The sequence below is a fragment of the Takifugu flavidus genome, chromosome 12 (assembly GCF_003711565.1).
Source record: "Takifugu flavidus isolate HTHZ2018 chromosome 12, ASM371156v2, whole genome shotgun sequence".
In the NCBI taxonomy this organism is placed as follows: Eukaryota; Metazoa; Chordata; class Actinopteri; order Tetraodontiformes; family Tetraodontidae; genus Takifugu; species Takifugu flavidus.
In genome coordinates this window covers 4,703,023-4,717,710 of record NC_079531.1, presented here as the reverse complement: position 1 = coordinate 4,717,710, position 14,688 = coordinate 4,703,023, and the positions used below count along the sequence as shown (strand labels likewise).

At 39.3% G+C, this 14,688-nt stretch overlaps 3 protein-coding genes and 1 pseudogene across 3 annotated transcripts; 1 reads left to right on the top strand and 3 right to left on the bottom strand.

The window, feature by feature from the left end:
• Nucleotides 1-1,135: 1,135 nt before the first annotated feature.
• Nucleotides 1,136-2,346, bottom strand: LOC130535034 (odorant receptor 131-2-like; annotated as a pseudogene).
• Nucleotides 2,347-5,377: 3,031 nt separating this feature from the next.
• LOC130535111 (odorant receptor 131-2-like) lies at nt 5,378-6,770 on the bottom strand. Its single transcript, XM_057049966.1, has one exon. It carries the CDS (start codon nt 6,768-6,770, stop codon nt 5,832-5,834), a length of 939 nt encoding a protein of 312 aa, XP_056905946.1. The 3' UTR covers nt 5,378-5,831.
• Nucleotides 6,771-8,041: 1,271 nt separating this feature from the next.
• Nucleotides 8,042-8,986, bottom strand: LOC130535320 (odorant receptor 131-2-like). The gene has a single exon (XM_057050313.1). The coding sequence runs from the start codon at nt 8,984-8,986 to the stop codon at nt 8,042-8,044; it is 945 nt and encodes a 314-aa protein (XP_056906293.1).
• Nucleotides 8,987-13,039: 4,053 nt separating this feature from the next.
• On the top strand, nt 13,040-14,019 carry LOC130535050 (odorant receptor 131-2-like). The gene has a single exon (XM_057049860.1). The coding sequence runs from the start codon at nt 13,040-13,042 to the stop codon at nt 13,985-13,987; it is 948 nt and encodes a 315-aa protein (XP_056905840.1). The 3' UTR covers nt 13,988-14,019.
• Nucleotides 14,020-14,688: the final 669 nt, after the last annotated feature.

Below are 14,688 nucleotides of genomic sequence, written 5' to 3'. Positions count from 1 at the left end.
GAGAGTGTGTGTCTGAAGACTTTATACAGTAGAAACGACTCACGTCATCACCATCAGCACCATTATAGAAAGTGTAACTCAACAGAATCTGTTTTCCTGAGTCATCTGTTGTGAGCAGATGCTTTAGATGTTATCTTTCACGACACAGAAAAACATCAATCATTTGTTTCACACCACAACTTGAAGGTCGTACCAGTGATCCTCAGCTGAGACAAAACTTCAGGGTTCGTGAATTTTCACGATGGCTCAAAATATGATGAAGTTCTCTGCCTGAGCGAAATAATCCCTGAGTTTTATGTCTGTAAATGTAGAAGTGAATGCCAGAATGTTGCTCCTCTGTGTTTCTACAGGAGCCTTGAGCAGATAAACAGCCGCAAATATGACGTTTAAAGAAGCAATATGTAAGAAATCTGTTTAAAAAGCAATCATACAATGGCCCAAATATGTCAACAAACATTAAGGAAAATGTTAATTTCAAATACTTATGTGACTGACAACAATAGCCTCTTTTCAAAAGTCAAGTGTCAGCCTGTAAATAATGGCAATGTTTACATTTTGTGTTTTGTTCTGTTTCCCAGCACCGATCGATCAAGCACAAAGTGTTTCAGCATCCAGGTGACCAGTTCCCACTGAGCTTCTGCTACAAATGTTTCGAGTCACAAATGTCTGTGGTTATTAATGCTAAAAGTGCTGGTTATGATTCCCAACAACATCGTAACAAAGACGGCTGGCACGGTCCAGACATTTCAAATATTCCCCACATTCGAATAATTGTTGCTCATTCAGGAAACATTTCAACCACACTTCCTGTTTTTCCACCATATCAAATACCCACTTGTTCAATACATTTCCAGCAAATAAGACCAATATGCACAAAACATCTGGTATCATATTTATTAGTATCAGGGTGAAGTGTACAATTTCAATCTATTCTGAAAGTAAACAAACAATGACATCCCATTCACACATGGTGTGGGGGCAGAAAGCAAAATAAAACAACAAAATGCCACCTGATGAGTTTCTGAAAGTTAGAGGACAGAATGTGAATGTTGGAAGACACAGCATTACCAACAAGGAAACTTTGGCAGGAATACATGATGATACATTCAAAATAAACACATCAGATTAAGTCACATAGAAAAAAAGTCCAAATAAAACAACTGTAAACTATTCATTCCAAATCAATTACTTGATATATTTTTCTAATTTTCAATTTATAACAAAAATCAAACTAGCACAAAGATAGATCTTGAATTTGATTTTATGAAAATGGGTGTTTGTTGCCGTCAGGAAGGAAAATGTACCACAAAGCTGATAATGACAAGAGAGCTTAAATGAAGAAATCCCCTAAAATTCTGCCTTTCTAAATGAATCAAGTGATGTAAATATGCATCGAACAGGTAAGATGAGTTTGACACTCATCAGTAATCAAGTAAATCCAATCTTTTTTTTGTACAAGCCACATAGAGCCAAATATTTCAAAGCATTTAAAAACTTCTCATCCCTCAGACCGTAGATGAGAGGACTCAGACACCTCGGAGCCAGAATGAAAGTCACGTAGTTAAAGTATCTGACATTAATATACAATAATAGATCTATTTTGATAATAGCAGATTCTATAAACGGACACCACAGCTGGATGAGGCAGAGCAGCAGCTGGAAAGCATGAAGGATCACCGTCCTGAGCCCCTTCACACTTTCACATAAGAGAAAGTGATGGTGATGGACATGATGAAGAAGTAAAACTGATATACAGCAAATTTAAAGTGATTCTGCCAGGGGAGGGGGACAAACATCTCCATGGAGCAAAGCTTGTGCTGTGTATACACAGAACTGGAGGCTGCTGCAATGAAGGTGGATACAATGATGAAGCAGGGCACACTGCTGACAGTAAGGATGATCAGGATACATTTCTGAGTGTTGTGCAGGGAGCAAAGCTCCGGGTGCCGTAAAGGCAGGCAAATGGCCACGTACCGCTCCAGCGTCATTGCTGTCAGAGTGACCGGCGTGACAAACATACACTGACACACAATCAGGTAGAAAACGATGCACAGGCTGACTTGCATAGTGAAATAGATGTTATACAAAATCAGGAGAAGGTCAGATAGGATTAAAAATACACTGTCAGACACAAGAGTGATAAGAAACAGAATGTAACGCATGGTTGAGAGAAAGACATGGTTTGAGAAGACAGTTGCGATCAGAAGCAGGTTGATCATAAAGAAAATTGACACAATGAGCTGTGTAATAATGATCTGCTCGTAGATTCGAGCTCGCAGGGAGACGCCTCCAGCCACTGAAGCATTATCTGACATTCTGATTCTGCACAAGAAATCTGTAAATGGGAGGAAATATTACACCTATTTAAACAGTGAAATCATGCTGCATGGTTCGAATCAAAAGTCATTCAGGTCTGCCTGCTCACCAAATCATCCCTGCAGTGTGTGTCCACATCCTGCTGGTCTGCAGGAGACTGACTAAGAGTGTGTGTCTGAAGACTTTATACAGTAGAAACGACTCACGTCATCACCATCAGCACCATTATAGAACACGTAACTCAACAGAATCTGTTTTCCTGAGTCGTCCGTTGTGAGCAGATGCTTTAGATATTATCTTTCACGACACAGAAAAACATCAATCATTTGTTGCACCACAACTTGAAGGTCGTACCAGTGATCCTCAGCTGAGACAAAACTTCAAGGATTTGAAATATCACCTGCTTGCCAAGGCCCCTCCACGCTCCACAGGCCTACGGCCATAACCGTATTGTGACAGATTTCTCGGGACGTGCATGAATTTCACGACAGCTCTGTTTTTTACCGGACCAAAGTAATTTCTGAGCTTTCAACGTGGATGCTAGAATGTTACTCCTCTTTGTTTCAACAGGAGCCCAAAACCTACGGTGGCTGAGAAGTGCAAGGCAAAATAGCATTGATAAAACACATTCATAAAGTTTGGAATAGATTTACAATTTCGAAACCAGTGTTACACTTTATAAAACCTGTTTTCAAAAACAAAACCAGATACCTTTAACAAAAAAAAAAAGAAACAAATTTACAAGTCATAGAACACTTTTACCAACTCCAAATGACCGTAAGTCCCTCTTAAGTTATCATATTGGCACTGTTGCGACAATATTTGAAACCATAGAAGAAGAAAATGCTGTTGTGGTTGTTCCAAACAATGAAGTGAATGTATTTGTGTTGGTGATCTGTGAGTTCACACTTGGTGATTTTCTTTACATTTGTTGATCATGCGCAGGTGCTCCACCCATCTATTTCCTGTCCTTGCTTTGTTTTCCCTCCATTTTGTAGACGCACCTGATACGCATTGGGGCTTGATTAGTTTAATATTTAAACCAGTCTGTTCTTGCTGCCTGTGCCTGATTGTGCCAGTAAGTTACATGTGCTTCATCTTAGTTTTTGTAAGTGTAAAACCACTGGTTCCCCCCCCCCTTTGGGGGTGTTTATATTTTTGGAGAATTATTATTGGAAGGATTTGTGTACAGTTGTGTTTTTCTGTTACGCCTTGTTTTTGCCAGTTCATTGATGTTGCTGGTGACTCGCTAAAAAAAAACTACATTTTTGAGCTTTACCACTTTGCCTTCTTGTGGTTCTTTCTTCTGTGGAATCCCAACAATTAGGTCCTTCTTCTGGAGTCAATATTATCAAGCAATTGTTTTTGTTTATGGATCCACATTGCAACTGTTAAATTTTAAGTAAAAATACATCAATGCAAAAAAAAAGAAAAAAAATATTGTGGGATCACGACTTCTTGTCTAATTGTTCAGGCTCTGTCCCGAAAAGAGCCAACAGCGCAACACAAACGTTTATCTGTGATGAACAAAGTGTTGTTTACCGCCTCAGACCGCCTCGTCATGAAGACCCCAGCCTGCGTTGATAAGGAACCGCATGGCGTTAAGGAAAACCCATGGAGTCAATAGTGTAGTGGGAAAGTGTCTTGTGTGTCATGCTGATGCTTATGAGGAACTGCAGTCATTCAGCTCAGCTCTTTCTTGATGCACTGAGTTTCACAGAAAGTTTTCTGGATTCAACTGCAAAAACGACCCGCGTGCTGGCTATAGTCATCAGGGTTGAGGCAATTTTATCAAGCGTGTTAGCCATCCTTTCTTGATTGTTCTATACAGCGTCAGAAATCAGGCGTGGAGAGGCAAGCTTTGGGCACTTTGCTGCTTTTTGCTCTGTCAACAGGGCCCTGCTGCAGTTCCTTTTATGGGCATTAGTGGGCGGTGACTTATGCTAATAGTATGTTAATTAGACTCACCAGGCACGCGCTCTCAACTTACGAGTAGATGGCATCCATCAATCTAAGAACGCAGCTGCGAACAATTCTGAGGCTTATGAACGCGTTGATGAATCTGACATAGGGTTTTCCTAAGGAACTTCTTAAGAACAACTTCAGAATCTAAGAAGATTCTTAAGAACATATTGGTGAATGAGGCCCAATGATCTTAAACTGATGAGCTTGTGTCAGATGATCACAGAAGATCAAATTGTGAAGACAGCATGACCAATACACCAATACGGAAACTGGCATTTCCGATAAAGAAATCATGCTGTGTGACAAAAAATTAAAATAAAACAACACTAAAATATTAATTCCAGAGCTGTTGCTCAGACTTTGTTCCCCTCAAAAGAGGATGAGTGACCCTCATCATTAATCAAGTAAGGATGATCAGGATGTATTTCTGAGTGTTGTGCAAGGAGCAAAGCTCTGGGTGCCGTAAAGATCAGGTAGAAAACGATGCACAGACTGACTTGCACAGTGAAATAGGTGGAATACAGAATAAGGGAAGGTCAGATAGGATTAAAAATACACTTTCAGACACTAGAGTGAAAGTGAATAAAATATAATGCATGGTTGAGAGAAAGACTCGGTTTGAGAAGACAGTTGTGATTAAAAACAGTTTAACAGTGAGTTCGCAAGACACCAGCAGCCACTGAAACCTTATCTGACATTCTGAATATGCATTAGAATTCTTTAGATGGTAAAACCAGGCAAACAAAACTTAGTAACTTAACGATCTCTGAAGGTTCTGTTTTTTTCTCAGTTACCTGTTGTTAATTCAAAACCCACTTTACTAGGATGTTATTGCTTTAACAGCAATGATTAAAAAAAAATATTACTATTATTATTATTAAGTAACACAAAAGAATCTAGCTTGTTCTACCTTTGAAAGTCTCTTGCTTCTCTTTTCATTAAACAATCAATGGATTTTCTCTTTAACCATCATGGTGCAGTGAATGATGCAAAAAATCTCTCTCCCTTTAATTTTCATATCAACATTGTTCTATATAGCATTCAAACATTTCAAATGCAGGGAGGGACACTGAAAGTACACATAATTTCAAGACAGTTTTATTTTATCAGGTATATAACAGCAGTGAACCAGCATTTTGAGCATAAAAGGTTTACTCATTAAACCAATAACACATACACACCATGTACATGTAATGTTGGAGCAGAAAAAACAATAAAACAGTAAAAAACAAAATCAGCTGGTTCTGAAATTAAAAAAACAAAACAAGGCAAAAACCAAGGCATCATTGAGGAAACCTTGGAAAGAATCCAAAAAATAAAGTAAGTGCAAATAAAACAACAATGAAATCTGTCACATATTAAACTAAAAGGAGTTAAAAATAAAACCTTGAATTTGATTTCGGGACTATAAAGCTTGCGTGTTGCTGTCAGGTTTCACAAAAGCCAAAGTGCCACAAACCTGATTATCAGAAGACAGGAGTGTTTGAAGACTGGAATCAATAAAATTGGGTTAAAAATGCATCACACAGGTAGGATGAGTCTCATACTCATCACTCATCAAATAAATCCAGTCTTTTTTTGTACAAGCCGCACAGAGCCAAATATTTCAAAGCATTAAAAAACTTCTCATCCCTCAGACCGTAGATGAGAGGACTCAGACACCTCGGAGCCAGAATGAAAGTCACGTAGTTAAAGTATCTGACATTAATAAACAGCATATAATCAATCTGAAATATAGCAGATTCTATAAACGGACACCACAGCTGGATGAGGGAGAGCAGCAGCTGGAAAGCATGAAGGATCACCGTCCTGAGCCCCTTCCATGTTGACTTTTTGTTCTCCCCTGATGCGGCCTTGGCAACTTTCATTACCTTAATGTAAGACAATAAAATAACAACACACATGATTAAGAAGTAGAACTGACTTATAGCTGACCTAAGATGACTCTGCCATTGGTGAATAATGAGTATTTCCGCTGAGCATATCTTGACCTGAGTGTAGAAGTTGTAGCTGGCAGACGCAAAGAGCATGGAGAGGACGACAGCGCAGGGTAGGAAGCTGACGCCATGGACAAGGAGGATGCAGTGCAGAGCGCGGCGCATGGAGCACAGCTCCGAGTGGCGCAAGGGCAGGCAGATGGCCACGTAGCGCTCCAGGGTCATCACTGTCAGAGTGACAGGTGTGACAAAAGTGTACAGAGCTAGAACAACATATATGGTCACACAAACCCACATTTCTATGGCGACAGCAAAGTAGCTTAAAATGAGCATGATGTCAGTCAGGAGTAAAAGGACAGAATCGGACAGCAGAGTAACAGCAAACAGGATGTAACGCATGGTCGTGTAGAAGAAATGCCTCATGGAAAAGGTCACGATCAGCAAAAAATTGATGCAAAGAAAGACTAAGACCAAAACCTGAACCAGAATGACTCGGCTATTTATCTTGCGAGCTGAGGATTGACCAGCAGGCTCAGAGCTGTTTGCTGCCATCCCACAAGTGGTGGTCTTGTGAGCTCTGCGCAGCCCTGTGAGAGATTTAGTGAAAACCTTTATTTGTAGGCTGCAACTCCAGGAAGAGAAAAAAAAATCAGATCATGGCGTCACCACCAGCTGCAGAAACAGACCTTTTTAGAAAGAGCTCCTTACTTGGATGAAAAGATACATCAAATATTGATTATCTTCTATATTCATCCAGTTTAAAAAAAGTTCAAATTTCATGACCAGGTTGTTGTTGATCTCACTATATTCTATTGAATTCATTACTGTTGGGGCAAGTTTCTTTTTTGCGGGCGTTTCCATGTGAAAGTGAATAAAATATAATGCATGGTTGAGAGAAAGACTCGGTTTGAGAAGACAGTTGTGAGTAAAAACAGTTTAACAGTGAGTTCGCAAGACACCAGCAGCCACTGAAACCTTATTTGACATTTTGAATATGCATTAGAATTCTTTAGATGGTAAAACCAGGCAAACAAAACTTAGTAACTTAACGATCTCTGAAGGTTCTGTTTTTTTCCCAGTTACCTGTTGTTAATTCAAAACCCACTTTACTAGGATTTATTGCTTTAACAGCAATGATTAAAAAAAGTATTACCCCCAAACAGTCAAGTAACACAAAAGAATCTAGCTTGTTCTACCTTTGAAAGTCTCTTGCTTCTCTTTTCATTAAACAATCAATGGATTTTCTCTTTAACCATCATGGTGCAGTGAATGATGCAAAAAATCTCTCTCCCTTTAATTTTCATATCAACATTGTTCTATATAGCATTCAAACATTTCAAATGCAGGGAGGGACACTTAAAGTACACATAATTTCACAATAGTTTTATTTTATCAGGTATATAACAGCAGTGAACCAGCATTTTGAGCATAAAAGGTTTACTCATTAAACCAATAACACATAGACACCATGTACATGTAATGTTGGGCAGAAAAAACAATAAAACAGTAAAAAAGAAATTAGCTGGTTCTGAAATTAAAAAAAAAAACAAGGCAAAAACCAAGGCATCATTGAGGAAACCTTGGAAAGAATCCAAAAAATAAAGTAAGTGCAAATAAAACAACAATGAAATCTGTCACATATTAAACTAAAAGGAGTTAAAAATAAAACCTTGAATTTGATTTCGGGACTATAAAGCTTGCGTGTTGCTGTCAGGTTTCACAAAAGCTAAAGTGCCACAAACCTGATTATCAGAAGACAGGAGTGTTTGAAGACTGGAATCAATAAAATTGGGTTAAAAATGCATCACACAGGTAGGATAGTCTCAATACTCAATCATCAAATAAATCCAATCTTTTTTGTACAAGCCGCACAGAGCCAAATATTTCAAAGCATTAAAAAACTTCTCATCCCTCAGACCGTAAATGAGAGGACTCAGACACCTCGGAGCCAGAATGAAAGTCACGTAGTTAAAGTATCTGACATTAATAAACAGCATATAATCAATCTGAAATATAGCAGATTCTATAAACGGACACCACAGCTGGATGAGGGAGAGCAGCAGCTGGAAAGCATGAAGGATCACCGTCCTGAGCCCCTTCCATGTTGACTTTTTGTTCTCCCCTGATGCGGCCTTGGCAACTTTCATTACCTTAATGTAAGACAATAAAATAACAACACACATGATTAAGAAGTAGAACTGACTTATAGCTGACCTAAGATGACTCTGCCATTGGTGAATAATGAGTATTTCCGCTGAGCATATCTTGACCTGAGTGTAGAAGTTGTAGCTGGCAGACGCAAAGAGCATGGAGAGGACGACAGCGCAGGGTAGGAAGCTGACGCCATGGACAAGGAGGATGCAGTGCAGAGCGCGGCGCATGGAGCACAGCTCCGAGTGGCGCAAGGGCAGGCAGATGGCCACGTAGCGCTCCAGGGTCATCACTGTCAGAGTGACAGGTGTGACAAAAGTGTACAGAGCTAGAACAACATATATGGTCACACAAACCCACATTTCTATGGCGACAGCAAAGTAGCTTAAAATGAGCATGATGTCAGTCAGGAGTAAAAGGACAGAATCGGACAGCAGAGTAACAGCAAACAGGATGTAACGCATGGTCGTGTAGAAGAAATGCCTCATGGAAAAGGTCACGATCAGCAAAAAATTGATGCAAAGAAAGACTAAGACCAAAACCTGAACCAGAATGACTCGGCTATTTATCTTGCGAGCTGAGGATTGACCAGCAGGCTCAGAGCTGTTTGCTGCCATCCCACAAGTGGTGGTCTTGTGAGCTCTGCGCAGCCCTGTGAGAGATTTAGTGAAAACCTTTATTTGTAGGCTCTGCAACTCCAGAAGAAAAAAAAGAAAAATCAGATCATGGCGTCACCGACAGCTGCAGAAACAGACCTTTTTAGAAAGAGCTCCTTACTTGGATGAAAAGATACATCAAATATTGATTATCTTCTATATTCATCCAGTTTAAAAAAAGTTCAAATTTCATGACCAGGTTGTTGTTGTATATTCTATTGAATTCATTACTGTTGGGGCAAGTTTCTTTTTTGTGGGCGTTTCCATGTGATTTGACAATGCAAAGCTTATTATCACTAATTCCATAGTTCCAGTTACTATCATAGACAGACAAATTATCATGCTTAGGGGGTCATCTAATCATTAGGTCATCTTAGTTATGCTGCTACAGGCCGAGGCTGCCGGGGTCCAGAAACATGATCACCTGACAGGCCTCTGTCACCCAAGGGGAAAGGGGTTCTCCCTCTCCTCTCCTCTCCTCCCTCTCTCCTCTCCTCTCCCTCTCCTCCCTCTCTACCCAGTCGGCCATCAGCAGGAGGGTCCCCCTACATGAGCCTGGGACGCTCTAGGTTTCTTCCTGTTAAAGGGGAGTTTTTCCTTGCCACTGTTGCTTGTCTGGAGTTAGGCCCTGGGATTCTGGAAAGCGCCTAGAAAAAAATGTGATTGTAAAAGACGCTATATAAATAAAGATTGATTGATAGATTGACTGATTATGATGCAGCAATTGTTTCAGAAAGATGACATAAATGACCATGACAGCGTGAAACGCCACTGTACACAAATAATACATGAATTCTTAAATGAATTAAGTAATTATAAAAAAGGACTTTCCTGAGTACTTAACAGTGTACCTCTTATAGTTCAGAAGGACACTTTTTGGGTTATACTGCAGCCAGCACTAGTGGGCGACTGTCATGAGTTTGAGTTCCTTTAAGATCTTACTTACTTTATGTTTATTGTGATATGTTTTGATATCATGAAGCAATGGAAATTAAATGTGCTTCATTTTAACTTACTTCCCATTAATTTACTAAGGGGTAATTAATATGTAATCCATGCTTACATACTGCATATAGCCAGTTCAGCCATGGCCTGTGTTGGGTTTGTAACATGAACTGACCCTCTCTCATTGTTCAACCAGACTTTTATTGCCTGCAAACCAACATTGAAACCCACTTGTCAATCACAGCCATGTACAGTGGCTGTCGGCAAAGCTTCATGAAAAGAAGTTAGCAAATGTTAGCTCACCCTCCAAGCTAAGGTAGCAAACTATCAACATTTAACAACAAAATGCAACCAATCTGACAAAATGAGGTAAGCACAATACTGTTGTCACCTTCCTAAGCATGATATGTGTTATTGCACTGTGTTGATGAGTGTGCAAACTGTATTAGCCAAAATTCCATGTAAGGGGTCACTTTTACAACAAGATGACATGGCATAGGTTAGTAAATGCTGCTTGAAACCTTTGCAAACATAACATGCATTAGTCTTTTCCCAGTTACAATGTACAATGCTGCTGTGCCTCAGGGCTCAATCCTCACGTGGCTCTGTGATAACGTCATAACCAGGATTTAATTGCTGAGGAGGGCCATGCCAACCAGCGAGCATCTGTGATACATGTATAACATTAAATATCATTGTCACTGTGGCAAGTGGAATCACTGTTATGCTGGAATACAACTATATTCTTTTGCCTACAAGTTAATATTACCGAGAAACCAATGTTCAGGACTTTATTGGAGCTGCTTGTAGTATGTTTGTTGCACCTTTGTCAACTCTTACATCATGGCATTGTGACCTCATGAGAGGGAATTGCTGGACCTTGACTTGTCTTTCATCAGATCATGTTTTCTTCCATATAATGACAATTAGTCTGTCATCTGTTTTCCTGTTTGCGGTAATAATCTCCAGTGAAACCAATTAACTGGCTGGCATCATTTATTATTTAAAGGTGGGTGCGTTGATGATGCCTGGGCTAAAGAAAGCAACGATCGGAGTTTGTTTTGCTGGAAAATCACCACAGGTAAACTGCAAAAACATAATTAGCTATTCCAATTAATGATATTTAGAATCACCAACTCCCCTGGGTTATCACAGACCAAGTGTACAACATGCTAATCAAATTTTGTTGGCTGTTTTTAAATCCAGCCCTACCTACACTTAAAACTGTATCATTTTATTGTGTGTAAAATCCAGAAAACGGACAAACTTTGGAATTATATTATTTGCTGAACCAGGAGAACCGCACTCTTTCCTGCCTAATGCACAGAACAGCACCAGTTCAGCAGTGGATCCCCACTGTGAGGCAAATGAAGGTGGGGGGCAATAATATAACTTTGTCAGATTGAAGTGTTTTCTTGATTATTGTTTAATTATAACTACAAACAACGCTACTGTGAATATTGGGTGGCGGGACTGACCGGTGACCTATGACCCCCACTGACAGGGAGCCAATCCATGTATGAAAATGATGTCTCATGTTCCCTGAATTACTCTTTCACAATTGAGCCTGATGCATTCAGGCTTTGTCTTGGAATATAACCATGGGCTCAGGGTAGAAAAGAATTCCTTGTTGGAAAAACCTGGTCATTCAGTATATTCAGGTTGTCAGCTGACCTCATTCTTTGGGCACATAATGTTGCTGAACCTGGACCTGATCAACTGCAGCCACCCCAGATCAGGGATACCCCCAAAGGCTTGTATTGTGGGCACTAGGTATGATGCTACATCACTTTTGCCTTCATGTGCCTTTCTTCTGAGGCAGATGAAGAGTGATGCACCGGTCAATCTGGAAGAGGGTAAATCTGGGCTCATCGGACCACATGACTTTTTTCCATTGCTCCAGAGTCCAATCTTTATCCAAATTTAAGTCTATTTTTTTTCTGATTAGACTCACTTATTAGTGGCTTTCTTAAGGTTGCACAGCTGTCCCTTTCCTTCAGTTCCCTTTGCCTTGTGCGGGTGGAAATGCTCCTACTTACTCTACTAAACACAGTTTTAAATCTGTGGCAATGAGATTGGACGGCTCGAAGGCCTGCCAGATACGCAAGAACATCCATTTGGATCTTACAAAATCAGTATGATTATGACCTGTAGAACACCTAATTAGTAAGATATCAGTCAAAGATTTCAGTCAAAAATTATCGAATATATTCACCATCAAATTTATTCAAAAATGTATTCACCATCGAGCCTTCAAACCACAAAACTGAACAGATGCTGATTACTTCACTACAGCTGATATACAAATCAGATCTTTAGTCAAACCAAGTAAAACCTCAGCAAAGGAGAATTGAATTTCTACAGCTGTCCTTTATCAGAGACAAGTGTGGCACATTATCAGGCAAATTAAATGTATCTTTGACCATGAGCAAGACATGTCATTCAACCAAAGAAGTGTCTCTCTTTAGATGTGTCATCTCTTAATGTCCCTGATTGGCCTGGACACTTACTGATGTATGGAAATGAGCTTGAAAGGCTGGAAGCTGTGCAACAGTTAGAATTCAAGTTTATAGGCTAACTTAAAACGTTTTATTGTTGAATTATACTGAAACCCAATGATAATGCCTATGAACATCATTCATTTAAAATATTCTGTTCTTGGGTGAGTTGTGCAACACATTATAAGTTAGCTGACATCAGTTAGTTACAAAAGACCCCGATAACAACGTTTGAGAACAGATTTCAGGCCTTAGAAAAAACTAACACAAATCCCCCCCCCCCCCCCCCCCCCAAACATCCCAGCCCTGCCTGAGTGTGGCAAATGCATGGCAACAAATTCCAAAGTGATGACAAGTTCACAGGGCAAAGCAAAAATATTTCAAAGTTCCCTTGTGTTCTCGTCATGACTATAAAATCTTCCAAGAGAGCAACAAATAGATTTGTCATTGTGCTTTGCTCTCATCTCACTATGGCACATGTTTTACCTAAAGGCCGAGCTCAATAGATGTGCTTATTTTTTTGCTATAATCACATGCATGTTTTTTCTTTTGTTTTGTTTTTTTAGAATTGATGGCACAAAATAACTCTGGTAATGGATCATCAACACATGAAAGTCATCTCAATGTAGCCTTTGTTCAGGTCTTGATTTTACTTTTTCTGTTTGTCAACTCCATAATGATTACAACCTTTTTCACGAAGGATATCTTCTACAGGAACATGCGTTATATCTTATTTCTTGTTACGTTGATGTCGGATTCCATCATTTTGATTTTAACTAATGTCTTGCTTGTTCGGTCTTTTTATCGTCTTCCAATACCGATGTGGATTTGTTTTATAATATTTACTGTATTATCTGTGTGTAGTTATGTTACACCACTTACTCTCACTGTAATGTCTCTGGAAAGGTACGTAGCCATTTGCATGCCTCTGCGCCATGCAGACCTGTGCTTCCCAGGCAGAGCATTGCACTGTATCCTCATTGTTCACAGCCTCAGTCTTGTACCGAGCATCATTGTTCTGTCAACCTTCTTTTCGCTGGGTCACTTCAGCGTTTACACAGACTCCCATATCTGTTCTGTGGAATTGTTTATTGTTGAGAATTGGCAGGGTAATCTTCGGTCAGCTGTAGGTCAGTTTTACTTCTCCTTCATGCTTGTTTCCATTATCATCTGTTATATTAAAATCATAAAAATTGCCAGATCTGCATCAGGAGAGAATAAGCAGGTAATGTGGAAAGGGATGAGAACGGTGTTGCTTCATGCCATCCAGCTGCTGCTCAGTCTCTCTCAAATGTGGTGCCCTATTGTAGAAAATGCTGTGCTTAAAATTGACTTGCAATTATTTATTCAGATTAGATTCTTTAATTATATAATGTTTAGTCTCTGTCCAAGATGTCTGAGTCCTCTCATTTATGGTCTCAGAGATGAGACTTTTCTCCTCGCACTGAAATCGTATGCTGTCTGTGTTTTTTTCAGTAACAAAGCTTTTGAGAAATCAAAACTGCAGGTGCAGACATGAGTCTTTAGATGACATGAATGTGCCTAAACTTAATTTGTTAAAAAATTCCTCATGCTTGCAGCTTTGCAAGGGTCACTGCCATTTGGTCACACCCATGCTATGAACAGTGCAGACTGATTGTAAAACTGACTTCAAATAAATTCCTTATTTTTTGAGCAAATCTGTTTAAATATGTGTTCATTTAGAACAACTTATATTACACATTTAGAACCCATTGTATTTCTCTATTATTAGTTACCTGCATGTGAGCTACATGTTCCCTGATGTACTAATAATCATAAAAGCATTGGGCAGATGGTATATGGAAGGACACAGGTGGACTTGTGATGTAAAAAATACATACACACATTTGAGTACTGTATATTAAAAATACATCGACACATTGAATTGAAGTTACGTGTCTTACCACCAGGGGGAACCGTTGTTAACTGCGTGCGGGAACCTTTGTTTGTTTCCAACAACAGGAACGGGGGAACGAAAATAGGGTCGGACCAAGATGTTTTTGATTATTTTTTTTTTAAAATCATTTAAATTATTTAAGCCCATATTTAAAATGCATTCTATGTTGCCCGTTCAAACAATTCCAACATAATTCTTCAATACACATGAACATTTATGCTGTAAATTTTAAATCAACCAGGTCATGTGAATTAAAACAGCCCTTCATTATGAATTAAATTTTGTTCTCTCAGTATCTTTGA